This window comes from Oryx dammah, unplaced genomic scaffold (genome assembly GCF_014754425.2).
Source record: "Oryx dammah isolate SB20612 unplaced genomic scaffold, SCBI_Odam_1.1 HiC_scaffold_2, whole genome shotgun sequence".
In the NCBI taxonomy this organism is placed as follows: domain Eukaryota; kingdom Metazoa; phylum Chordata; class Mammalia; order Artiodactyla; family Bovidae; genus Oryx; species Oryx dammah.
The window spans coordinates 192,721,899-192,744,967 of NW_024070186.1; the positions used below are offsets into that span (position 1 = coordinate 192,721,899).

Genomic DNA, 23,069 nt, shown 5'->3' on the forward strand with positions numbered 1-23,069 from the left:
AGATGGAGGAAGGGGTCACCATTCAAGGAATGCAGATGGCCTCTAGAAGCTAGAAAAGGCAAGGAAACATCCTCCCAGGTGCCTCCAGAGGGAAAACAGCTCTGGGGACATCTTGATTTTATCCCCAGAAGATTCATCTTGGAGTTCACACCCCCAGAACCATAAGAGTGCCCTTGGATCTTCCCTGGTGGCTCAGAGGGTAAAGCGTCTGCCAACAATGAGGGAGACCTGGGTTCAATCCCTGGTTCGGGAAGATCTCCTGGAGAAGGAAATGGCAACCTACTCCGGTATTCTTGCCTGGAAAATCCCACGTACAGACAAACCTATGGGGTCGCAGAGTCGGACATGACTAAGCCACTTCACTCACTCAAGCCACTAGTTTGTGATAAACTGTTACAACAGCCACTGGAAACTAATACCCACCCACTCCAATTGCGGCCAACTCAGCGTTGTTTTCTAAGAAATCTGCTTAAAAAAAAAAAGTGTTCCAAGCCCCTCCCACCGGATCTCACTTGCAGCAAGGCCTTTCCTCAGCAGATAACAGCAAGCTCATTCAAGTGTGATACTTCAAATGCCTTTTGGGGGTCCTGGGCACAGCCAGGCCAGTGTGAATGGTTTGGTGAGAGGTTTGCTGGGCCTTGGGGAGAGCCCTGCTCACATCCTAGAAACAGGCTGCTACCCTCTGCACAGAATCAGACTCATGTCACTGAACCCTACTCTGGGTGTGGGAAGGACGAGGCCCCCCGGGGCAGTGGGGCAGCTCCCAAGGCCCCCAAAGCAAAGCTGGAGCAACTGATAACCTTCCAGCAGCATAGCAGACAGTTTGTCTGCACGTTATCTTGCCGATTTTTGTTCCCAATCAAGGATCTATCTGCCAGTGTCATTGGCTGTCCTTTCCCTCCTCCCCTCTCGCCTTGCATCTGCAGGGCTGGAAGCCTGCCTTTCAAGCAGCTTTTTTTCCATTGCCTTCACTTCCCCCGCCTGGTTAGGCTGAAGTTTATGTCAGGCAGTACCACTTCCCCCCATCTTGCCAGGGACCTTTCTTAGCCGCAGGGGCTGAGGTCAAAGAAGAGACAAAATAAAAGCAGACAAATCTGAGACAAAACGGCAGAAGAGGATTCTGGGGAAGGGAAGCAACCCTGGCAAGAGGCTCTGATGGCTTAAGATGGTGGGACCTGAGTTCGACAGCAGGTGGGAATAGGTGGTATTTGTGTCTGTTTCTTTTCAGCTTTGGCATTGGAAAAGACCCTGATGCTGGAAAGACTGAGGGCAGGAGGGGAAGGGGGCGACAGAGGATGAGATGTCTGGATGGCATCATCTCATCGATACAACAGACATAAGTCTGAGCAAACTTCGGGAGATGGTGAAGGACAGGGAAGCCTGGGGTCCTGCCACCCATGGGGTCGCCAAGAGTCGGACACACGGTGAATGAACAACAACATGCTAGCTTAGCAATATGATCCTCTCCTTAAGACAGTTAAAAGGGATCTTAGGGATCAACTTTCCCAATTCCCTCATTTTACAGGCATAAACTGAAGCTCCGAGAAATTACATGACTTGCTCAAGATCACATGGTTTTTTTGGCACAGCACCAGGCCTTGACCTGCTGCTACTGCTGCTTCTAAGTCGCTTCAGTCGTGTCCCACTCTGTGCAACCCCATAGACGGCAGCCTAACAGGCTCCCCCGTCCCTGGGATTCTCCAGGCAAGAACGCTGGAGTGGGTTGCCATTTCCTTCTCCAATGCATGAAAGTGAAAAGTGAAAGTGCTCAGTCGTGTCCGACTCGTAGCGACCCCATGGATTACAGCCTACCAGGCTCCTCTTCCATGGCATTTTCCAGGCAAGAGTACTGGAGTGGGTTGCTATTTCCTTCTTCAGGCCTCAAGCTAGGTCTTTTAAATCCTCAATGGGCCTCAGGTGGGAGTAGGAGGAACTGGAGGAATGATGTGGGAAGAAAGGGGCATGTTTCTTACATATTTCTCAGTTCAATTTTACAAATTTATTTGATTCAACTGGGAAAAAGATAACAAATCCCTAGGTCTGGGGGGAGATGGGCAGGAAGAAGGAAGCAGGAGTTGAGACGAGGTTATGAACATCACAGTGGCTGTCTCACGTCCACATCCGCATCCATGTCCTGGTCCGGGGAAGTGGTGTGGAGGTGGAGCAGAGCTCAGGTCCGGAGGAACACCATGGTGAGGAGCCCTGGAGAGGGAGAAAAAAAGCAAAGTCATGTGTGGAGCCTGCTGACTCTACATACCCTCTTTCCAGCCCCTACTCTCCTCTCTGGGCCTGTATCCACTGGGCTCACCTAAGACGTAGGCTGCCACCAACTTTTGTCCCAGGGACACGTGAAGGATTTGGGGCAGCTGGCTGCCAAGTTCATCCTGGAGCGGGAGCAGCAGGAAGGCCACAGAGACTGTGCCCATCAGCAAGAAGAGGAGGAAGGAGCTGGTGGCCAGTTGCGGGTGAGGGTCTGGGGAACAAGGCCTGTCAGGAGCTCCAGCCTCCACTCCTGTTCAGCCCAGGGAGGAGGCTGAAGGTGGAAGGTGTACCCACTTTTCGTTGGACACCGGAAGCGTCCTCTTCTCCCTGGAGCCCCTGTCCCCACAGCGCAAGAGACCCTCTCCCCTCTGGTCCCTCATCATTTTCCGCTCTTCAGCTCTGCCTTGATTACTGGCTCCCGTGTAATGTGTGTCAGGCAGGGACCTCTGTCTCCCATAAAACACAACATAGTATGTAATTGCTCAACCTGCATTTCTTATTGAACTGAACTGAGCTGACACAGGATAGGAAGTACTGGAGTTAGAGCTAAACAAAGAGTTTTTCTCTCTCGGTGGAGGCCAGAAACCAAGGAAACTGCGAAGTCTGCTTCTCCCCTAACCTGATATAAAATCTTAACTCCTAGAAATGTTACTATCAAAAAGCAAAAGGCTGAACCGGAAGGGAATTCCCTGGCGGTCCACTGGTCAGGATTCTGCGCTCTCACTTCCAGATCACCGTGTCCCATCCCTGGTCCGGGAATTAAGATTCTGCAAGCCCAGAAGGGGCACCAAAAACCCCACAAAAACCCAGAACAACGACAACAACAAAAAACCTCTTCTATTCCAAACGAACTCACCTCTAAGGTCATGCTAGGTCCCCTCCCGCTACAGAACTCAAGAATTCCCAACCCCAAACTCACTCTCTGGAAAGGGCTGGGCCGTGGATGGTGCTGTCCAGGAATGAGGCTCTGGGTGGGGCGTTGGGTCAGACTGTCCCTGAAGCTCAAGGGGGTATGCTGGGGCCCTCAGAACCGAGGTGATGTCCTTGCGCCCCACCACTCGGCCCTCTGTTCCCTCCTCAGAGAGCTCAATGCGGAAACGATCCTGGACATCATAGTGCCTGGGATGGGGGGCCACGTGGCGAATCACACTGGTCCGGAGAAAAGAGAGAGGCCCATTGAGGGGCAGTGATCCAAGTGAATCCAGGCCCCACCCTCCCAGGAAACTCCCCCTTAGGGATGCAGACAGAGGATGGGGGAAAATAGGCTGAAGAGCACCAGCTCTGAGACCTAAGTCACAGCAGAGTAAATCAGACAAAGCTGGCAGCGACCACTGGCTTTCATCAGCCTCCCCACCTGCTCAACTCACATGTCAATGCAGGACTGGGGCTTCACGTATCCTTCCGCGTCAAACACTGTGTATTTGGCCGGTGCTGTGCACAGCACTGGGGGAAAAGGCACAGAGAGATCGATGGACTACTGCCTCAGAGAATCCTGCACAAGCCCCGCCCATGGAGTCCCCCCAGCCTTCTACCCTAGGACTGGACTTGACCCTTCCATTCTGTCAAGGCCGGACAGTCAACCGTACTCATCTGACTCCTCCAGCCCACCCAGCTCCCCAGCCTATTGCCGCCAGTCCCCACATCCCGAGTACGAGGCGCCCATCCCCTTCACCTCGGAAGCGAAGCACTGCTCCAGTGGGGTTATAGAGGGTCAGCAGCTGCCGGGGTCCGCTCCGTTGGTCCGCCCTGAATACTAGATCCGGGGGAAAGACGAGGACGGGGACAACAGGTCCCGAGGGAGGAGGGGCGCCCCGGGACCCCCGCCCAGGAGCCCCCGGACCCACCAGCTCCTGGTCCTGGGGCGCCCCACGGCGCATGCAAGCTCTGGGCGGTGGAACATCCGAGGGCAGAGCTCAGGGGACGGGGCCTGGAGTATAAAGCTGAGGGGTGAGAGGGGCGAAGGGAACAGGATGAGACCGTAAGGCAGGGCGTGGGCTGATTCCGCCGCCGCCGCCTCAGAACCCCTCTAGATAAGGCCCCCCCAGCAGACCAGGCCCAGGTCCACCAAACCCTTCTTCTCCCCCAGCAGCGCCCCGGGTCCCCTTAAGCCCCGCTCCCAAGCCCTACCTCGAGGGTCACGCCCACCCAGGAAACCCGGCCCCTCGCGGCTCCCAGCCCGGGCCCTCGTCTTCCGTCTTAGTTCCTGATCTCCATAAGCCCCGCCCCTTCCGGGCGTCCCGGGGCACCCGGCCCCTGCCTCCGGGGCCCGATTCCGCCGGCCGCCGCGGCCTCTTCCGGAGCTGCTCTTTCCGCCTCTTGCTCTCCTGTATCTGGGCCTCCGATCACTTCCTGAGCTCGTCGGGCTTCCGCCTCCGAACGGCCGCTCGCGCTCTGAAGCTCACCTCGGGTCACAGCACCTGCCAATCAACTTGTGGCCGGACCAGGGCTGCCATCTTTCCGGGAGACCGTTTCTGCACTTCCGCCGTACGGTCTCTATCATTGGCCCGGGCGGCCTCCACTCAGCTATGACTGTTCGCCGATTGGTGTGCCTAAAGCGGTGATTGGCTTGATCCCAGTGACGTAACACTTGACGAGCGTCTCGGGCTAGAACGCTAACCCTGGAATAAGGGGGCGGCGGGCTAGGGAGAGGGACCCGGGCGAAGATGGGAGTCGGGCTTTGTTCCTTCCTCCCCACTCTTGAGGCTGTCCGAATCGCTACAATCACATCCCACAAAGGAGGCCTCTTTCTTTTTCCTCTTCAATCCCAGGCTCTCCTAAGAGCTTCCGCAGCAACAAAAGCCTTTTTCTACAGTACTAGTTGAATGTTGCTCCCCGTTGGACTCGGATCTATGCCCACAGCACTTCTCTTGATTCCTACTGCACGGAGCTCATCTTTGAAATCACTCATATTTGTAGAGGGAATTATGGTTCAGTCCTGCTGCTCACATCATCCCACCGAATCGTCAACTCCACTCTCAGACGAGGAAACAACCACAACAAGGTGAAGAATGTCACCCCAGGCCACACACTTGGTTAGCAGTGGACCAAAACAAAGTTAATCTTACCTGAAAGTCTCTGTGCACCCTGTCAAATACAGAATCTCCCTTTGCCTGTCCTCTTACCAGGCTTTTTTGTGTTCTTCATTCATAGCACTCCTGTAGCTACTTGACCTCGTTGTTTATTTTAGTTTATCTCTGTTCAGGTAGAATGTGCTCTCCTCTTCACAAGAGTTGGGACTTTGTTTTATTGTATTTTTGGCACCTGAAACAGTGCCTGACATTTGGAATGAATAAATGAGTGAGTGACTAAGATGAACTTCTGAGCTGAGATCTGATTGAAGTTAGGAAGTGGACCACAAGATGTCTGTGGAGGAGAATTCCAGATCTAGGGAACAGCAAGAGCAAAGCCTGGAAGCAAATGTGTAGTAGAAATGGCCAACGGTCCAGTGTGATGGAAGAGGCTGAAAGGGAGATAATACTCAGAGATGAGATGAGGTGAGAGAGATCACTTAGAGCCTCAGAGCCCACAGTAGGACTTCAGATTCTATGCTGAGACTAATGGGAAACTATGGGAGAGTTATTTTAATTTTATTTTTTTGACTGTGCCACGTGGCTAATAGGATCTTAATTCCCTGACCAGGGATTGAACTCGGGCCCTCGGCAGTAAAAGTGCAGAGTCTTAACCACTGGATCGCCAGGGAATTCCCTTAATTTGTTTTTTAAAAACAGCTTTATTGAGATATCTTTAACATATAAAAATTGTATATATTTAAAATGTACAACTGGACATTTTGATATATGTATACATTGTGAAAAGATTGCCACAGTCAAGCTAATTTACATATCCATCACCTCTGCATATTAATAGTTGCCATTTTGTGTGTGTGTGGAGAATATGGGAGAATTCTGAGCAAAGGGGTGACAAGATTCAACTTATGTTCTTCGTGTAGTAACCCTTGAGTTGAATGAAGGAATGAAAACAAATCCCCCAAGAGCACCAAAACCATAGAAAGAGAAATGTGACCCCTTCCTCAATCTAGAAACATTTATTTGAATAAGAAAGGGGTCCCCTAGGGCCAGGGTGTGGAGGTTGGCCTGGGCTCAGGCCTGAGACCCAAGCAGCCTAAACAGGCTTGGAGGGGCACTTCCTGCTGAGGTTGGTGAGTATCTGGTGCTGGGTGGGCCGGTGGAGAACCACGAAGCTCTCTGGAGGAAGGATGGGACCTCTGATCTTGTCCATCTGGCCCATCAGCAGGTAACTGATTCCTAGGGAAGGGGAGGGAGGGATTGAGGATTTGTGTAACTCTCAAGTTTATAGAAATATCGCTTCACCCTAGTCCCTCAGGTTCTGCCACCTCCATCGTTTGCATGAGGCTCAGTCTCCCTCTACATTTCCACACCTCCATTACCTTTCTTCATGGGGGGGCACTGCTTGCAGGGCACATAAAACTTCAGGAGGGTGTCAGTGGGTGGAGAGGGCAGGTCCAGGCCTCCGGTTTTGTAAACACCAGTGACATTGACAGTTGCTGTGAGACCCTCGCCTGGGCCCCGCACCATGGACTTAATCATTCCTGTCACCACTGTGGGAGAGAGAGGGAAGAGGTGAAACTGGAGGCCAGGGCAGGGCTGGAACCAGAAGTTGGTGGAGAGCTCTGGGAACAGGAGGCGCGGGCAGGGCAGAGCTGGGGGACGGGCTTCTTACCCAGGTCGCTGTTACAGAAGTGGCTCTGCAAGGTGCCTGTCCTCCGGCACTGCTTTGGGCAGGTGACACTGGGTGCATCTGGTGGAGGAGGGCGCACCCTTAGTGGAGGGCAACCTACCCAGCAGGGAGGAAGGAGCACTTTCCCCACAAAAGCCTCATTGCTTTGAACTTGTTCAGAGCTCTATCCAGCTTTGGGTCCCAGCACAGAGGCAGCACTCGAGGGTGCTGTATGAATGACTGGGCGCAGGAAGGAACTCTGATACAGCTCCCTGAGGCCTGCCTTGCTTCCTCTCCCTTTCCAGACTCACCCGGGCCCACCGGAGTTGCTTCTGCCTTAGGCGCGGCTTTGGGTTTCTCTTCAGGTGGGACTTCAGGCTTGACTTTGGGCCCGGCTCCGGGCTTGGGGCCCGGGCCGACCTCCCCTGGGCCTTCTTCGGTGGCGCCCCGAGGCTGGGTCCTGTAGGAGGCCGAGAAGCCGTCGGCCGTGACGCTGAGGTCCGAGACGAACTGGACGAGGAGCTCGTTCCCTTCGGAGGTGATGGAACTGCGGGTGGCGGGGCATCGGGGGAGGCGTCAGGCGGACAGCGCATCCTGCTCCCTGCCCAGGCCGGTGGCCTTTTGACCTCTGCCCCACGGCTGGCTGCATCAGCTTCTCGATTTCGCAAGCTCCACTGGCCTTGATCCGCGGACCCCAGGCCTGGTGCCAAGCCTCGGCCTGGGCCGCCACCTGCTCCGCCCACCCTGTTTGGGGCGAACACGTAGGCCACCCGCGGCTTCAGCTACGCCCCGCCCCTCCCGCCGGCCGTGGGGAACCCCGGGCTCCCGCACCTGGGGCTGCAGAGACGCCTCGACGCCGTCCCCCACCCAGGTGGCGCCCCCTCACCCCGGGACTGTGTCGCCACAGAACTTCCCCAGCCGCTTGGCGTCGTCGCTCACAGGTCCGTTGAAGACGCTGACCGAGTCGTAGCGGCAGTAGGAGTCGGGCTCCAGGTCAAACTTGCCGAAGGTCAGTGAGATCACCTGGCGGTGGGGAAGAGGCGGAGGCTGCGCAGGGGGACCCCGGGTGGCGGGAGGGTGCGGAGTTCTCACCTCCTCCACCCAGCCGCCGCCTCCGGGAAACTCGCCGGGGCCTCCTGTCTCATCGCCCGCGGGCCCTGGAACCCACCTCTTAATGCATTCACACCGCGGCTCGGAGGAACACACATATTCACCGGAACCCTCCATCGCCGCAGTCCGCAAGGCCAAGCCCTGGCTCATTCTCAAGGAAAAGACCCCGAATCTACCTCCAGCGTCACCACCACACACACACATGCACAAATCAGTTTATATATCAGCATCGGGTACCTCGCTCTCTGTAAGGCTCCTCACAGTTGGGATTTTACATTTTTTGTTTGGGTGCGAGCAGGTCTGGGTCTGTTTGTGCTCCCCACCATGGCAAGCTCAGTGCTGGGGACATTGTCGATGTTCAATAAATCTTTGCAGTCTGCATGCTGGAGGGCGCCGCCCGGGTCCCCGAGGGCAACCGGGGCAGGGGGTCAGTACCTGGTCCGGGGGCGCGATGATGTGCCAGGAACAGCTGATGCCAGGGGGGTAATCGGACTCGGGCCAGTTGGGCGTGGTCAGGGTTCCCTGGGCCTTCTCCAGCCGCCCCCCGCAAAATTGGTGCTCTGGGGAGGGGAGAGAGGAGTGGGGGTGGGGGGCGGTGGAGACCCTCGTCAGCTGGAGGAGACCGTGCAGAAAGCTCAGATGTCTGGGTCTCAGGAGGAGGGGGCGAGAGGAGGGAGAGGAAAGAAGAGGGGAAGGTTAGCAGAGATGGGGCTTGGCCGAGCGGGGCTCGGGGAGGTTTTGGACCGCTGGGCGCCCAGGCGGGCGGTGGAAGAGGGGGGAGGAACTAACTGGACCCGCTCCCTTCTTGCCCCTCCCCCTGACCCGAGGCCACATCGCTCCTCTTCCCCTGGGAGATCCCATCTCCCCAGCCCGGCAGAAAAGTCCCCATCACGGCTGGAAGAGTCCCCTTGCTGTGAGGGTGCCCTCAAATTGGGACACAGCCCCGAGGGCCCTCTGGGGACTTCCCCGTCTTAAAGATTTTAACGAGACTTCTGCCGCCAGGAGGGGGTGATGGGACCGCAATCGGGAGCCCCCGGGCTGGGTGTAGGGGGCTCCGGGTCGGGGGGAACCTAGTCCCCCAGCCCGGGGGTGCCCCCCGCGCCCGTCAGAGGGAGCCCGATTGCGGACGGGGGCGGGCGTTACTCACCGTCCCAGTAACCCCAGGCCGCCCATTCCACCCGCGGGTCGGTGACCCATTTCCGCCTCGCGCCTGGGGGGGGGCCTGGAAGAGGGGGTGGGTGGGAGCGGGAGGGGGGAGAGAAGACGGGGAGGAGGGACTGAAGGGGCAGTTAGTGAGGAAGAAGGGTAAGGGAGATCATGGGGGCCCCAGGCTCTTGGGGTGGAGGTTAAGGCTGGGGTGGGGCCTGCGCCGGGGGCGGGGCCAGGAGAGGGGGCGGCGGAGGTGAGGGAGGTCTCACCAGTGCCGGAGGTGGCCCGCCCGCTGTACCAGAGCAGGAAGCCTCGTCCTCCCGTGCCCTCGTCCGATCTCATCCTCAGGGTCACCTGGTTGCCGGAGGCGACTAAGGGCGCGGGTCGGAAGGTTCCGCAGAAGCGTCCGAGCTGCTGGCCCGAGGTTCCAGACCCGGCAAAGATCTCCAGAGCATCGTACCGGCAGCTGGGGTGCTGCTCCAGGTCAAAGACTCGGAAGGAGAGGGACACAGTCTGGCTCTTAGGGACCTAACGGTGGGGACAGGGGCGGGGTCCTGCAAAGTCAGGCCACACACCACCAGGCAGAGGGCACCTCTCTTTCCCTCCAGCGTTTCCTGCAGAGACTGGGCCTAAAAGGGCCAGTCTGATGGTGCATGACTGCACCAAGACCCAAATGAGGTCTGTGGAGAGACCAGAGGGGGTGGGGATGAAGGTGGGAATGGACAACGAGGCTCTGCATTAAGGTGTGAGGTCACTTGCCACGTGGTATTGTGGGCACTGACCAGAGGGGAGGGGGCTGGGACTTCCCCAGGGAGAAATGGTGGGACTTGGTGGGGGTGGAATTCCCTTAGCAGTCTGGCCTTTGGCTGCCTGGACCCAGGCCTCAGACACTTGGAGGAGGGAAGAGGCGCCAGAAGGGCTTTCTCACCGTTATTGTCCAGATGCACTCCTTATTGGGAGGGTAGAGGTTGGGGAAACCCTCACTTGCCACGTAACCCGACTCCCCAGTCACATCCCCTCCGCACAGGAACACGGGTCTGGAGAACAGAAGAAAGGTCAGCCCTGAGTGGGGGAGTGCTGGGGAGGCCAGGAGGTAATGAGGATGGCGGTGAGCAGGGAGCCAGGGGAATGAGGGAGGAAGGCCCAAGGGATCCGAGGCGGCCTCGGCCAGCCCGAACAGGACTGCAGTGGGAAACACTCCAGCAGAGGATCAGGGAAAGTGGGGCCAGCCACTTGGCTGTCCCTCCAGCCCCTCAGAGTCCCTACCCCCCACCCCAACAGGAATTCCGGGAATCCTCCCCTCATTCTCTACCCCCCCAACCCTGCCTGGCAGTAGGGACAGGAGCCGCCTAACTACTTCCAGATGTGGACACAGACATGAGGCCATGGGGGGGTGGGGGTTGAGAAGGGGTGGGGGATGAGGCAGCCAGGGCCCTGCGCTCCCAACCTTTGCCCTGCTCCGCTTCCAGCTAACAGCTTGAGTGTCTGACTCCCAAGTCTCCTCCTCGCGCTCCCCTCCTCCCCCCACCATCTTCAGTTCCCTCCTGGAATCCTGGCGTCCAGCCACCAGGCAAGTTCAAGGTGTTGGTGCTCTCAGGTTCCATGGGGGAGGCCAAGGGTCTAGATCGATGGGGAGAGGACAGAGGGCGGAAGAATGGGGAGCAGTGGTGACCCACAGGAAACACTAGTCTGGCAGCAGGGAAGGAGGACTAGGGAGCCAGAGAAGGGTAGGGAGATGTGGTAGGGGGGGGTGTTAGCGAAAGAAGCCACCAGATCTACAGGCATTACCCCTTCCCCCCCCCCCCCCAGGAATTGGGGATTTGAAACTCACTCAAGCCATCTGGAAGGTGCCAAGAGACCTACCTGGTGTAGTTGGGGGTCTGGCCATGGGTGAAAGGCAGCAGCAGAGCCCAGGCAGTGAGGAGGGGCCCCAAGAGGGAGGCTGTGGCAGCAGGCAGCATGGCTGGGGGCGGGGGTGGAGAAAAGTGCTGGGGTCTTCAAGACAGGCAGCGGCTGAGTGCAGCAGCAGGAGCGGCAGCAGCAGCAGCGCGGATAATCAGTGCCAGATGAGGCTGCCTCAGGCGTGTGGGCGTGGGGACTGGCCAGTGGGGCGGGCGGCAGGGAAGGCGGGACAGGGAGAGAAGAGCCGGGACAGTGGCGAGTCCAGGGGCCTCTCTCGGTCCAGGACACACAAATACTGACCTAGTGGGGTGGGGCTGGAGCAAAGAAGGGCAGAGCGAGCATCAGGCTTCAGCATAATCCAGGCGGTCCAGGAATGTTTTCAGCAACCCTGCTCTGTCCAGAGCCCAAGCATCCTTCCAGCACAGCCTGGAGTCCTTCCTGTGGACCCTCCAGCCAACCCGTGCACCTCCCCATTCCCGCTTCCTCAGCACCCAGAGGAAGTCCTCTGGACTCCCAACCTCTAATCACTCACTTCCTGACCACCCCCTGGCTCCAGCTTATTTTCCACTTCAAATGTTTACTGTCCTCTCCCTCCAGGGGCCAGACCAGGCCACAGAGAGAGAATGTTGCTTACCCATCTTCTTTCCCAAATACTTGGAAGTATGGGTAGGGGGTAGGAGGCATGGTATGTGGGCAAAGGGAGTGTCTTCCTTATGGAGGAAGGGGAGGATGGAGTAGAAAGTAAGGGAAAGAAAAACGTGTAAGCTCAGATCTGGAAGGAAAACAGGAGGAGAGTGGTTGGGGCAGGGGGTGGCTGGCTGCACGGGATGGAGTCAGAAGGAAGCGACTTGCTCAGTCTAGTGGACGGAGGATCCAAGTGGCAGAACCAAGTAGGGGCTGGAGAGGAGAGGAAGCTGATGGATGCAGGAACTGACAGCCTGAGCTGCTTCTACTCTGCACCGCACCCCCACCCCCACCCCCAGGTTCCTCTCAGGCTCCAGGGTTCCAAACCAGGCCTCGATTCAGCCTTTTATTCTATTTGTCAATCAAATCTTTAGTCCATGATAGTCAGGTTGGGGGCCCCTCCTGGGCAGCCCCCTGAACATCTTACAAAACTGTTCCCTGCCCACCCTGGCATGTCTAGCAGGCCCCACCCCCCTGCGTCCCCTCCCCACGCACGTGCGCACACCGTGTTCATCATCGCTACCACTCCACCTCTCCTTAGCCCCTGGCCCAGGGCCACACTCTCCCTCCAGGGGGTGAGACTAGGAGAGGAGGGGGTCAGCTTTCAGCGGGTGGGGGGCCTTGGCCAGCCCCTCCAGCAGCCTTCTGCAGCATATCCAGCGCCTCCCAAAAGAACTCCTTCTGTGCGGCCAGCAAGGGCATCCAGCCCACGATCTCCTTCATCTTCTCCATGCGGTCCTGCAGTGTGGGGCAGCTGTGGATCTGGCTGAGGTACTCCTCACAGGCCCAGGCCACCCCGCCAGGGTCCTGGGGTGCTCCAGCCCCCAGGCTGGGCTCAGGGGTCCCCACTGCCTTGCTGGCTGGTAGGTCCCGGTAGGCTGGGTGGTGCTCAATGTCGTGGCTGGACAGCACGTAGAGACACTCTCTGGTGGAGCAGAGAGAGCAGGCACACAAAGGGACCTGGGGAGAGGAGACAGGGTGTGGCGGGGGGCCCAGGACGGGGTTCCCCAGAAGCCCCAGCTGTTGTGTTCCGCTCAGACCAGCCCAGAGCCAGCAAGTGAGCTGGCTGGCTGAGCCCCAGGGTCATGTGAGGTCAGAGAGGGCCAGCAGGATCAGCTCAGGGGGAGAGCCAGGAGCCGGGGTACACTGCTGGAAAGGGAAGTGGGTGGTGCTGGGAAGTGGGGTCCCTGGGTCTCGGTGGGAGCCCCAGTTCCAGTCCCCTGGGCCCGATGGCTCCGGCCCTCCCCTGTTGCCCGCTTGCCGGAGCCTGACCTTGATGTGGAGCTTGACGAAAGAGGCGCTGCCCTTAGGCCAGCCGGGGAGGCGGCCTCCGGCCCCACAGCCACAACCCAGCAGCTCCTTGCTGAAGTCCGAGCCCTGGCTCAGCACCAGGGAGTGGTTGAGGCCGCACCACAGGGCGATGGGGCGCTGGAGATAATGGACCTGAGGGCACAGGGCGGGGTTCCTAAGTGGGGAACGCCGAGGGACTAGGGGTGCAGCTTGAAGAAGGGTGACAGAAAGCCTCAGGGCAGTCTAGGGAAACGAGGGGAGGGAGGAGATGGGCCAGAGAACAGCCGCCCTGTCCCCGGACAGGCAGCATGGCTCCTCGGTTCTCCCGCAGACCCAGTCTGAGCACAGAAGCGCTAGCACAGCTGTTGCTTCCTCCTCTCGGCTCCCTGGAAAACAGGCTTCCTGCCCAAGGCCAGGGCCTGCTGTCTGCATCCTGGTCTCACTCCCAGGCCTGCGCCTGCCCAGTCTCTCGTTTTCCCTTCCAGCCTCGAGGGGGAAGAAAGAGCCTCTCTCTCTGTCTCTGTGCCATTCCAGGAAGGACTGCCTTCCACGGATTCCTTCCTTCCGTCTCTAGCATTTTCAGTCTGTCTATCATTATCTTTCAAAAGGGCTACACTGTTCTGGAAAAACACTTCCACCCGACTCCTGCTGCTTCCAACCTCTGTGTTTTAGGCAGCAAGACTGGCTATATAATCAGTCTGAGGTGGACCTCTTGTTCTTTCTACAGCCAGTCTCGCCTGAACCTTCTGTGATCTGACTTCTCTTCCTACTATCCTATGACTTCTCTCCTAAGGCACTGGACCTCCCAGCAGGCAAATCCCAGGGCCTCTCCTGCACACATGCTCCTGAGACTGTGAGCGCTTTAACTGTGATGACGTAGATACATAATTTATGGCCATCATAGAAAAGTTTATAGGAAAAATTATAAAATATTGTTAAGCAAAAATTCATTTAAAAATCACTGGAAGAAGCCCCACTGCCTTCTATTAAACTCTTGCTGGGCATTCTTCCTCAGTGTTGCCTTTATAAATATACATACACAAGCTGTATATTTTTAAACAAAAATGGGATTGTGCTGTGTAAACCATTTCTTGATTTTTTTTTTTCCTCTCTTAAAAGTATAGGAATTTCCCTGGTGGTCCAGTGGCTAAGACTCTGCGCTGCTAATGCAGGGGGCCAGGTTGGATCCCCTGGTCAGGGAACTAGATGCCACATGCTGCAATTAAAGGTCCTCCATGCTGCAACGAAGACCAGAGATCCTGCGATTTGCAACTAAGACATGACGCAGCTATAGATAGATAGATATGCCATATATATCCATGTGTATTTATACACACACACACATATGGCACAACTGGACTTCCCTGGCGGTCCGGTGGTTAAGATTCTGTGCTTCTGCTGCAGGAGGGATGGGTCTAATCCCTGGTCAGGTCAGATCCTGCATAACCTGTGCTGTGTGTGCGTGCTCGTTTGTGTCCAGCACTTTTGCGACCCCATGGACTGTAGCCCGCCAGGCTCCTCTGTCCATGGGATTTTTCAGGCAAGAATACTGGAGTGGGTTGCCATTTCCTCCTGCAGGGGGTCTTCCCAACCCAGGGATGGAAACTGCCACTTCCCACATGTCCTGCACTGTAAACGGGTTCTTTACCACCGAGGCACCTGAGAAGTCTGCATAATGTGTGCAGCACCCCTGCCCCAAAAAAGACACAACCATCTTTCCATGTCAGGGACTATATTCCTGCATTATCACTGTCACTATCAATCACCCCCTCCTGGGTGAAACTTTCTGTACCCATGAGATGTGGTGTTTGAGGGTCTGTCTCTGTCTGAGACAAGTTTCAATCCCTCTGCCCACAATGGTGGCTACCATGCAGCTTTGCTCCCCTTATCTCTACTTTTGTCGTTTCAACTTTGTTCCAACTTGGAATCAGCTAGACATTTCTATTTCAGTGTTTTACTCTTATTGCAAAAAAAAAGCGCTAAATTTACTTTCTCCCCCGAAACCAGCATTCCTCTCCAACTGACGTGTTTACTTGTGATACTGTCTATTGCCAGGGCCAGCTATGTCCTACCCTGCTGCCCTCATATGTAATTACTTTCCAGAGGCTGTTCATTTTCTTTTAGAACACCTCACATCTCCATTCCTCTCTGTTCCTGCTCCCACTGTGCCAGTCCTAACCCCTTGTCTCAAGCCCGAGTGTCCCTGAACAGCCTCTGGGGGGCCTCTCACTGTGGTCTCTGTCCAGGTGACCCAGTCTCAGTCATCCAGGGGGGGTTGTCTTACTGCTCTTTCCCAAAGCAACACTTCTGTAGGCTTGTGTCCACCTATCGGGCTTCCCTGCTGGCTCAGATGGTAAAGAATCGGCCTGCACTGCAGGAGACCCAGGTTTGATCCCTGGGTCAGGAAGATCCCCTGGAGAAGGGAATGGCTACTCACTGCAGTATTTTTGCCTGGAGAATCCCATGGACAGAAGAGCCTGGCAGGCTACAGTTTACAGGGTCGCAGAGTCAGACACGATTGAGCAACTAACACTGCTGCTGCTGCTGCTGCTGCTACTAAGTCGCTTCAGTCATGTCCGACTCTGTGCGACCCCATAGACGGCAGCCTAACAGGCTCCCCCGTCCCTGGGATTCTCCAGGCAAGAACACTGGAGTGGGTTGCCATTTCCTTCTCCAATGCAGGAAAGTGAAAAGTGAAAGTGAAGTCGCTCAGTCGTGTCTGACTCTTCGCGACCCCATGGACTGCAGCCTACCAGGCTCCTCCATCCATGGGATTTTCCGGGCAAGAGCACTGGAGTGGGGTGCCATCGACTTCTCCGAGCAACTAACACAATACCAACTTAATACCACCTTGTAGGTACTGAATTCCAAAACACCGCTCTAGTCAGGCCAGTCTTTCCACCTTCCCAGGGATGTGCAAGCTGTGTCCCCACCCCTGTTACACAGGATGCCTTTCCTGGTTCCCACCGGAATCCTCTCTAACCCACTGAGATGCTCACATCTTAGCTCCTTGAGTTACTTCAGCCCACCCAGGACTGCTCACGTCACTAAACTACTACTGCCCTAACAGCACGAGGCACAGAGTCCACCTCATGGTGCCAACCCAGGTGAGACACGCAACAGTATCACAAGCATTACAAACTGGCTGACTTCCGAGGGGTTAGAAGGTGGCTTCTGGGACTTCTCTGGTGGTCCAGTGCCCAAGACTCCATGCTCCCAATGCAGGGGGCCTGGGTTTGCTTCCTGGTCAAGGAACTAGATCCCACGTGCTGCGCTTGAAAGATCCCACATGCTGCAACTAAGACCCAGCGCAGCTGAATAAATAAATAAAATACAGTATTTTTAAAGAAGTGGATTCTATGGAAATTAGAGGCGTGGAGAGATCCAGGGGTCAAGGAATTAGGGAAAAGGTGGGGGAGGATGAGTAGCTGGGAAGCAGTCTCACCTGTGTGGGTTCCCCTCTGTCCATTTTGTCCCCTGTTCCCAACTGCCCATATCTGTTATTTCCCTGCATAAAGATTCGGCCAAATTCATCCACCAGGCCAAGGTGATTGTAGCCAAGAGCACAGAATAGGATCTACGAAGTAAGGCAGAAAGGCAAAGTGAGTGTTCAGTCGTCTTTGGAGGAACTCAGCTCCAGAGTCTCCCTGCTGCCGACCTGCCCTCCCCAGCTGATTGCTTCCAGTTGTGCCTTCCACGCCACCCCTCTCCCAGGTCCCCTTTCTGTCCCTGATCAATCATTTGCTTCCTGCTCATAGTTCAGACCTTCAGTACCTTGCAGTCACCTAAGCGCCCCCTCCCCTGGTCTGCCCCGCCCCTGCCCTCCCGAGGATCCTACCTTGGCAGGTAGTGAGAGTGCAAGCGGCATCTGCTGGTCCAGGGGGTCAAAGGCTTGAAGGGTCCCAAAGAGATCACGATACACCCCTGGGGTATGCACCTCAAAATACACTCCCCCCTGGTCTGGGGGGTCGGGAGCCCTCAGCTCAGCAGCTTTGGGCACCCATGTCCTAGGGATCAGGCCCTACCTGTGATGAAAGGTGCAAGGTCTGGGGAGTCTCACACCCATTAGAAATGCACTAGCTATGATGTCTGGGAACTTAAACACCTGTTTTGACTAGGATGCCCTATGGATCCCCGAGCTGGAATAAGGATAAGGGAGGGCTCTGTATCTGGAAGGTCTGTCCAAGGTTGGGGTCTGGAGAAGCAAGAAGATAGTTGTCTTTCTTACCTGTGATGTAGAGAGTACTGCTCTGGTTGGAAGCCATGCAGGCCACACGCAGGTGAGGAAGGCAACGGGATACCTTTCTCAGGGCCAGCTGAACCGTGTAGGAGCGTGGTTGATCCAGCTGGGTCTCATTCACGACCAAAGAGTAGATCTTTCCTTCCTCTGGGGGAGGGGACAGGGAGGCAGACAACTGTGTGGGGGGGGAGGGGACCCTCCAATAGCCACATTAACTTCTTTTTAAATAAAAATGTTTTTTATTTGTTGATGCCGTGCTGTGCGGCGTACCAGATGGTTCCTGGACCAGGGATTGAACATGGGCCTGCCACACCCAAAGTGCCGAATCCTAACCTCTAGGCCACCAGGGAACTCCCAACCACATTAACTTCTCAAGAGACTACCTAAGCCCTAACAAGATAAAACATTTACTGCCCTAGAGTGGGCTGGAGGGAAAAGTGTAGAGAAGAAGCAAGGAGTGGTGATATGGGGGGGACTTCAAGTTTCCTGGCCTCCAGCTCTCACCACCGAAAATCAACCAGGGGAGTTCTTCAGTGTGAGGGATGAGTGGAGAGAAAACCTAGCAGGTGGATTTGGTGGAATCTAATTTGATTCCTGGTTGGGAAGAATGATGTCTGGGGATTCAGGGCTCTGCCTAGCATTAAGAAGTCCAGAAGGGCAGGGGGAGGGGGGGAGTGTTCCCTGGTGGTCCCGTGGTTAGGACTCTGTGATTCCAATGCAGGGTACCTGGGTTCAACTTCACAAGCTGTGAGGCATGGCCAAAAAAAAAAAACGTCCAGAAGGTCTCAGGTCTGGGGGCTTGGGAGTGTGGTCAAATCTAGGGAACACTGAGAAAAAGACGGGGGTAGTTCGGGTATAAAGTACAGTGCCTGGTGGAGGTTGGGATGCTTAGAATTTTAAAAATCAGTGCGGGGACTTCCCTGGTGGTTCAGTGGTTAAGGTTCCACCTTCCACTGCAAGGGGTGTGGGTTCAATCCTGAGTTTGGGATATTAAGATCCCACAAGCATGGGGTGTGGCCCAAAAAATAAGTAAATAAAGTAGTGGAGTTCCCTGGTGGTCCAGTGGTTAGGACTCGGCGTTTTCACTGCCATGGCCCCAGGTTCATTCCTTGGTTGGGGAACTAAGATCCCATATGCCATAAGTAAGTAAGTGTTAGTCGCTCAGTTGTGCCTGACTCTTTGCGACCCCATGGACTGCAGCCCACCAGGCTCCTCTATCCATGAGATTTTCCAGGCAAGGATACTGTAGTGGGTTGCCATTTCCTTCTCCAGAGAATCTTCCCAACCCAGGGATCGAACCTGGGTCTCCTGCACTGCAGGCAGATTCTTTACCGACTGAGCTACAAGGGAAACCCCCCGCATGCCATGCAGACTAGCAAAAACATAAAAAGAAATCAGGCATTCACTAGAACAGTGGTTTCCAAACCATTTTTTGCAGCAGGGCCCTTTATTCGTATGACACGTTACCCAGAATCCTAGACTAGCAGAGAGATAAAAGCAGAGATACTTGGTTTGACACCAGGACGAGGTGCCCCTCTCCCCCTACCTCCTGCCATGGGTCCTGAAGACTCTGTAGGAAAACAATATGTAAAGCAGTTGCTTTAAGCCTAACCTGTGAGGAGCAGCAGGGCCCGCTGCGTCTCCTGACCAACCAGCACAATCTGTTTGAAGCTCATGGAGTGGTGGAAGGTCATCTTGAAGACCCGCTGCCCGCTGGACTGCAGGTAGACCTCGACACAGTCACAGGCCCGGCTGCTGGTCGTGCCCGCCACTCCCGGCTGCTCCCGAGTGGCCAACACGTAGAGGTATTTGCGGTAAACTGTGTCACATCTCGGGTCTGAGGCAAACTGTAGGAAAAGACAACAGTGGGACAAGAAGGTGTCCAGGATCTAGAACCTTGCAGTGGGATGAGGCTGGGGCAGCTGGATCTGGGGGTAGGCGATGAGATACTTGGGTGTGGGGCTGGGAAATGCGGACTTGGTTTCAGGTTCCTGGTACAGGAGGGCACTGTCCTGAGGATGCCAGCTCGGGACTGGTGTGGCCCTGGGTTCCCGGAGGAAAGATGGGATCTCGGCTGCCCAGGTCCTGTTACTCACGTCCTTGGCTCCACGACACAACACAACATAGCGGCAGGCCCGCTTCCACTGGACCTGGCCAAGGGTGGAGGAGACCAGGGCATTTTTGAGGAAGAAGAGGGTCCCTGCATAGTCAAGAATGAAGACGTGGTCCTTGGTGGGCAGGAAGCGGCGGTAGCCATGGGCTAGCTGGGGAGCTACACTCTTGCTGAGACAGCGGCGGCGGCCCCCAAATGCCTGGAAATACAGGCCCTTTGTGTCTGGAGAAGAGAGAGGGAAATTTAAAGGCTCAGGAAGGCACAAGGGAGATGAATCAGAGCTTGGGGAAACTAGGTTTCTCAATGGATGGGTGTTTAGCTCCTCCCCATCCCCATGCCAGGGGAACAACCCCCTCCAAAAGGCCTGTGCAATGCTCAGAAGATACCTGTAATTATGCCCCATGTCTGAACTAAAATTCTCTGCCTGACCTCAGCCCAGGGCCATACACATGCTGCTAAGTGAGCACTTCTTTGGTCCAAACTTGAATTGAAGTGGAGACATCAAAGGACTTAACAAGAATTCATAGAAAAGTAGAAAGAGGAGTGAAAAGGAATGACTGGGAAAAGCTGGTAGCCCTCCCTTGTCCCTAGCTCTGGATGTGCTATCTGGATCTCCCTTCACTCTGGTATTGGATCGGAGATTAGAACATATTTCTCAACCTGGGGGTGATTTTTGTCCCTCAACAGACATTGGCTGTCACAGCTGGGGGAGGTGCTACTGGTATCTAGTGGGTAGAGATGAGGGAAATTGCTAAACATCCCACAAATGCAGAGGACAGCCCCCTCACCTGATTTCACATAATTATTTGTCCTCAAGTTTTATTAGGGATCAGGTTGAGAAATCCTGATTTAGAGGAGGGGAAACTCCAGGTATTGGGAGAGGAGGATGTCTCAAGGTGAAATGTGGAAGTGTTTGAATGTGGTGGGCAACTTGGCAGGGATGCTAGAAGGAGTAGGGGCTCTGGGTGACACGTCTATCTGAGAGCAGCTCTAGAGACCTTGATGGAGTGTGTTTCAATCTAATAAGTTTCTTCCAGAGAAAGAGGTCCTGGAAGGTTGGCTGGGAATACTGAGGTCATCGAACAACTTTATGGAGCAGGAGGGACCCCAGGATAAGGTAGGACAGAGGCAGAGAGAACTAGAGGTTTGGGGGGAAGGTGTACAGTTCAGAATTGCGGCTCTCTTCCAGGGTCGGACCCCAGAACCCTGCTCTCGAAGGCGAGGTCTGAGCTGGTGACAGATGCGTCTCCACGTGCCCTCGGCGTCGCACACTTGGTGGAAGTAGTGGCAGGTCTGGCCGAGAGCGACCACATCTCTGACTGGGAGGAATGAGATGATGTGCTCCACCTGGGTGGGGGGGCAGGACAGGGAAAGCAGGGGTCAGGGGGCACCCCCATTCCAGCCGTCCTGCCCCCCTCCCGGTTCCTTTATTCTTAGCACCACCCCCACCCCCAAGGACTCACCAGCTCTGGGGGGAACAATTGAACAGAAACAGGGTTTCCTCGCCCCTTCTTCTCTTCATCCCCAGGTCCCGAAGGGCCACATGAAGGGCAGCTCCGCTTTACCTGCCCAAGGAGAAGGGGGCGCACAGGACGGTCATGCCTCTCTTTCTCCCTTCTCTTATTAACTGCTATTTGGGGAGGCCCATTGCTCTGACTCCCAGCTCTGTGCTGTCAGAGCCTGCCATCTTTTTCCTCTGGGTCTGTGGGTTAACCCTCCCTATCTGCCTCGCTCCTTGCCCAACTCCTCCCCTGACCTCTGGCTGCCACCATGCTGCACCCCACCCTTGCCTCGCCGCCCACCCCCTCACCCTGAGCCCCTCCTCCCGTCTGCACAGCCCGGTCAATTTTTGCAGCTTCCGGCTCCGGCTTCTCCTCACCATCCTGACTGCCCCCTCCCTGCTCCTGCCCTCATCTCTCCGGGCCTCTTGGCCCCCCGTACTCAGCTCCCTGGCCCCCGTCCCTGCTGCCTTTCCCACACCATGTCCCCTGCCCCGGCTTGGGGGACTTTCTGAGGCCCCTCGGCCTGCTAGGCTCCTCCCCTATGGAGTCTGGGGCAGACAAACCTCTCTCTGTGACCTCACCACCCAGCCACTGTGACCTATTTTTCCCCAAGCTTGCCTGGGATTTTCTCTGTCAGCTCCTTGGTTCTAACTCAGTCCTGGCCACCCAGGGGCTCATGGGATATGCATTGGACCGGAGAAGTAAAGTGTGAGCTACTGGTAGATGAGGCCTTTTCTTTTCAGGGTGTTTTTTCCACTTGATGCCCTTTTAGCAAGAGAAGCACTGGTGAATTCTTCATATTGCAGCAGGTCAGAGCCGCCAGGGGATTTGTAGCTCAAGAATATATATATATATGTATAAACTCAGTTTGACAGGCGAGGGGGAAAGGTGACCCTGTTAATTAGACCATTTATCTCATGATAGCATGCATCAGATGACAGGCACAGCTGAGCACAAACACTACTCTTTTCTCATGAAGAACACATCCAAAAGTAGACTTCTTTCCTGGGACAGAAACATGGTTGCATGCATGAAGGGCAACCTATTAAGGTGGAAGAAAGGAATAGATTTACTCTGAAAGCTTAGGATATCTCCCAGAGTTTAAGCTATTAACTTAGTCTTTTGGGGAGAGGGGGATGACATGGATGAGAAGCAGCAGGAGCTGGGGCTGCATCTGTCCATGTGGGGGAAGAAGATCTTCACTGATACATCCAAGGAGTGGCTGGCTGTCCCAGCAATGCTGAAGAATTTAGGCCTGGACAACCAGCCCTCAGCTGCACAGTATTATAGACTCATTCGTTTTCTGTGTTAGTTAGTAGACTGTCAACCATCCAATCCAACTCCCTTACTTAGGGGGGACCAGTAAACACCTAATTTGAGACACACAGGATGGAATTCTAATAATTCAATAAATGACTCGGAATGTCAACATCTGAGCTGTGACTTATGGGAGAGATTCTTCAGCTACTTGTGGCCAGGCAACTGTTAACCAATTAAGTGGATTATACTAGGTCCTTATGCCACCTAACAGGATGTTAAGATCTCTCAGCAAACGGAACAAGTATAGGCAGCTTCCTCTTACATCTGGGTCCTCTTTATCCACTCCGTTTCACCTTGGAAGCCAAAGAAGAGTGCGAACAGAAAAAAAGCCGAACGCAAAAGCTGATGCAGGGAGGTAACTTGCTGTTTCCTCTTGACAGCTCATCAACTTCCCTCCGTTTATTTCCTCGTTTGTAAAACGGAGGACTTCTTCTAGGTGAGGGTGGTCCCTTCTAGACTAATCCCGCAAGTTTGAGCATCACAATTTCTGCCCAGCCAGGCACGCTACTTTGGGCAGCGGGATAGCCCGGGCGTATTTTTGAGGCTTTACGGGTCCTCCTTAACCCTTCCTCCAGGAGTTGAGCTGGGCATCTCCAGCTCCTAGGAAGCCATTGGTCGGCTCGGACTCCAGATTGTCGGGGGGCCCTCAGCCTTCGCAGCTGGAATGGCATGCACAATCCCTTCTGCGGCAACGACCCCTCCGTACACTGGCCTCAGGCATCATCACCGTGCCTCCCGCTCCCCCTAGTCCCCACGGTCCTCAAAGCTTTGAGCTCGCTTGTTCACAAGTCCAACTTGC

General features: G+C 55.4%; 3 protein-coding genes across 7 annotated transcripts; all 3 read right to left on the bottom strand.

Moving 5' to 3' along the window:
* Positions 1-1,976: 1,976 nt before the first annotated feature.
* On the bottom strand, positions 1,977-5,990 carry MOSPD3 (motile sperm domain containing 3). 4 transcript variants are annotated; one of them, XM_040262387.1, is made up of 6 exons: positions 4,665-5,990; positions 3,935-4,202; positions 3,630-3,705; positions 3,182-3,411; positions 2,309-2,473; positions 1,977-2,202 (listed from the first exon to the last, which is right to left on the bottom strand). In XM_040262387.1, exons 2-6 carry the CDS (start codon positions 4,137-4,139, stop codon positions 2,171-2,173), a joined length of 708 nt encoding a protein of 235 aa, XP_040118321.1. In that variant the 5' UTR covers positions 4,140-4,202; positions 4,665-5,990; the 3' UTR covers positions 1,977-2,170. The 4 variants fall into 4 exon arrangements, with proteins under 4 accessions (XP_040118321.1, XP_040118308.1, XP_040118314.1 ...); XM_040262374.1 differs by having other exon boundaries at positions 2,309-2,512; XM_040262380.1 differs by having other exon boundaries at positions 4,390-4,721.
* Positions 5,991-6,291: 301 nt separating this feature from the next.
* PCOLCE (procollagen C-endopeptidase enhancer) lies at positions 6,292-11,681 on the bottom strand. Of its 2 annotated transcripts, XM_040262337.1 has the most exons (10): positions 11,083-11,275; positions 10,148-10,256; positions 9,489-9,747; positions 9,218-9,292; positions 8,506-8,630; positions 7,847-7,983; positions 7,272-7,507; positions 6,964-7,041; positions 6,671-6,841; positions 6,293-6,527 (listed from the first exon to the last, which is right to left on the bottom strand). In XM_040262337.1, the coding sequence occupies exons 1-10, from the start codon at positions 11,178-11,180 to the stop codon at positions 6,385-6,387; spliced, it is 1,431 nt and encodes a 476-aa protein (XP_040118271.1). In that variant the 5' UTR covers positions 11,181-11,275; the 3' UTR covers positions 6,293-6,384. The 2 variants fall into 2 exon arrangements, with proteins under 2 accessions (XP_040118281.1, XP_040118271.1); XM_040262347.1 differs by lacking the exon at positions 9,218-9,292 and having other exon boundaries at positions 6,292-6,527; positions 11,083-11,681.
* Positions 11,682-12,137: 456 nt separating this feature from the next.
* On the bottom strand, positions 12,138-21,345 carry FBXO24 (F-box protein 24). The gene is made up of 10 exons (XM_040262326.1): positions 21,259-21,345; positions 20,912-21,013; positions 20,612-20,795; positions 19,432-19,670; positions 18,948-19,182; positions 17,324-17,482; positions 16,934-17,055; positions 16,541-16,672; positions 13,078-13,248; positions 12,138-12,765 (listed from the first exon to the last, which is right to left on the bottom strand). The coding sequence occupies exons 1-10, from the start codon at positions 21,328-21,330 to the stop codon at positions 12,403-12,405; spliced, it is 1,779 nt and encodes a 592-aa protein (XP_040118260.1). The 5' UTR covers positions 21,331-21,345; the 3' UTR covers positions 12,138-12,402.
* Positions 21,346-23,069: the final 1,724 nt, after the last annotated feature.

Excerpts from the sequence above, each read along its gene's own strand:
- MOSPD3 (XM_040262374.1), bottom strand. The coding sequence starts at position 4,139 with ATGCGCCGTGGGGCGCCCCAGGACCAGGAGCTGGTGGGTCCGGGGGCT. Across the intron at positions 3,706-3,934 it reads AGCAGTGCTTCGCTTCCGAG|TGCTGTGCACAGCACCGGCC; the intron begins GTGAAGGGGATG and ends CTTTTCCCCCAG. Across the intron at positions 2,513-3,181 it reads GGCCCAGCCCTTTCCAGAGA|GAGTGGAGGCTGGAGCTCCT; the intron begins GTGAGTTTGGGG and ends TGGGCTGAACAG.
- PCOLCE (XM_040262337.1), bottom strand. The coding sequence starts at position 11,180 with ATGCTGCCTGCTGCCACAGCCTCCCTCTTGGGGCCCCTCCTCACTGCC. Across the intron at positions 7,508-7,846 it reads TGTGGCGACACAGTCCCGGG|TTCCATCACCTCCGAAGGGA; the intron begins GTGAGGGGGCGC and ends CGCCACCCGCAG. Across the intron at positions 6,842-6,963 it reads CTTCTGTAACAGCGACCTGG|TGGTGACAGGAATGATTAAG; the intron begins GTAAGAAGCCCG and ends TCTCTCCCACAG.
- FBXO24 (XM_040262326.1), bottom strand. The coding sequence starts at position 21,330 with ATGGTGAGGAGAAGCCGGAGCCGGAAGCTGCAAAAATTGACCGGGCTG. Across the intron at positions 20,796-20,911 it reads AATTGTTCCCCCCAGAGCTG|GTGGAGCACATCATCTCATT; the intron begins GTGAGTCCTTGG and ends CCCCCCACCCAG. Across the intron at positions 16,673-16,933 it reads CACTCTCACTACCTGCCAAG|ATCCTATTCTGTGCTCTTGG; the intron begins GTAGGATCCTCG and ends CTTACTTCGTAG.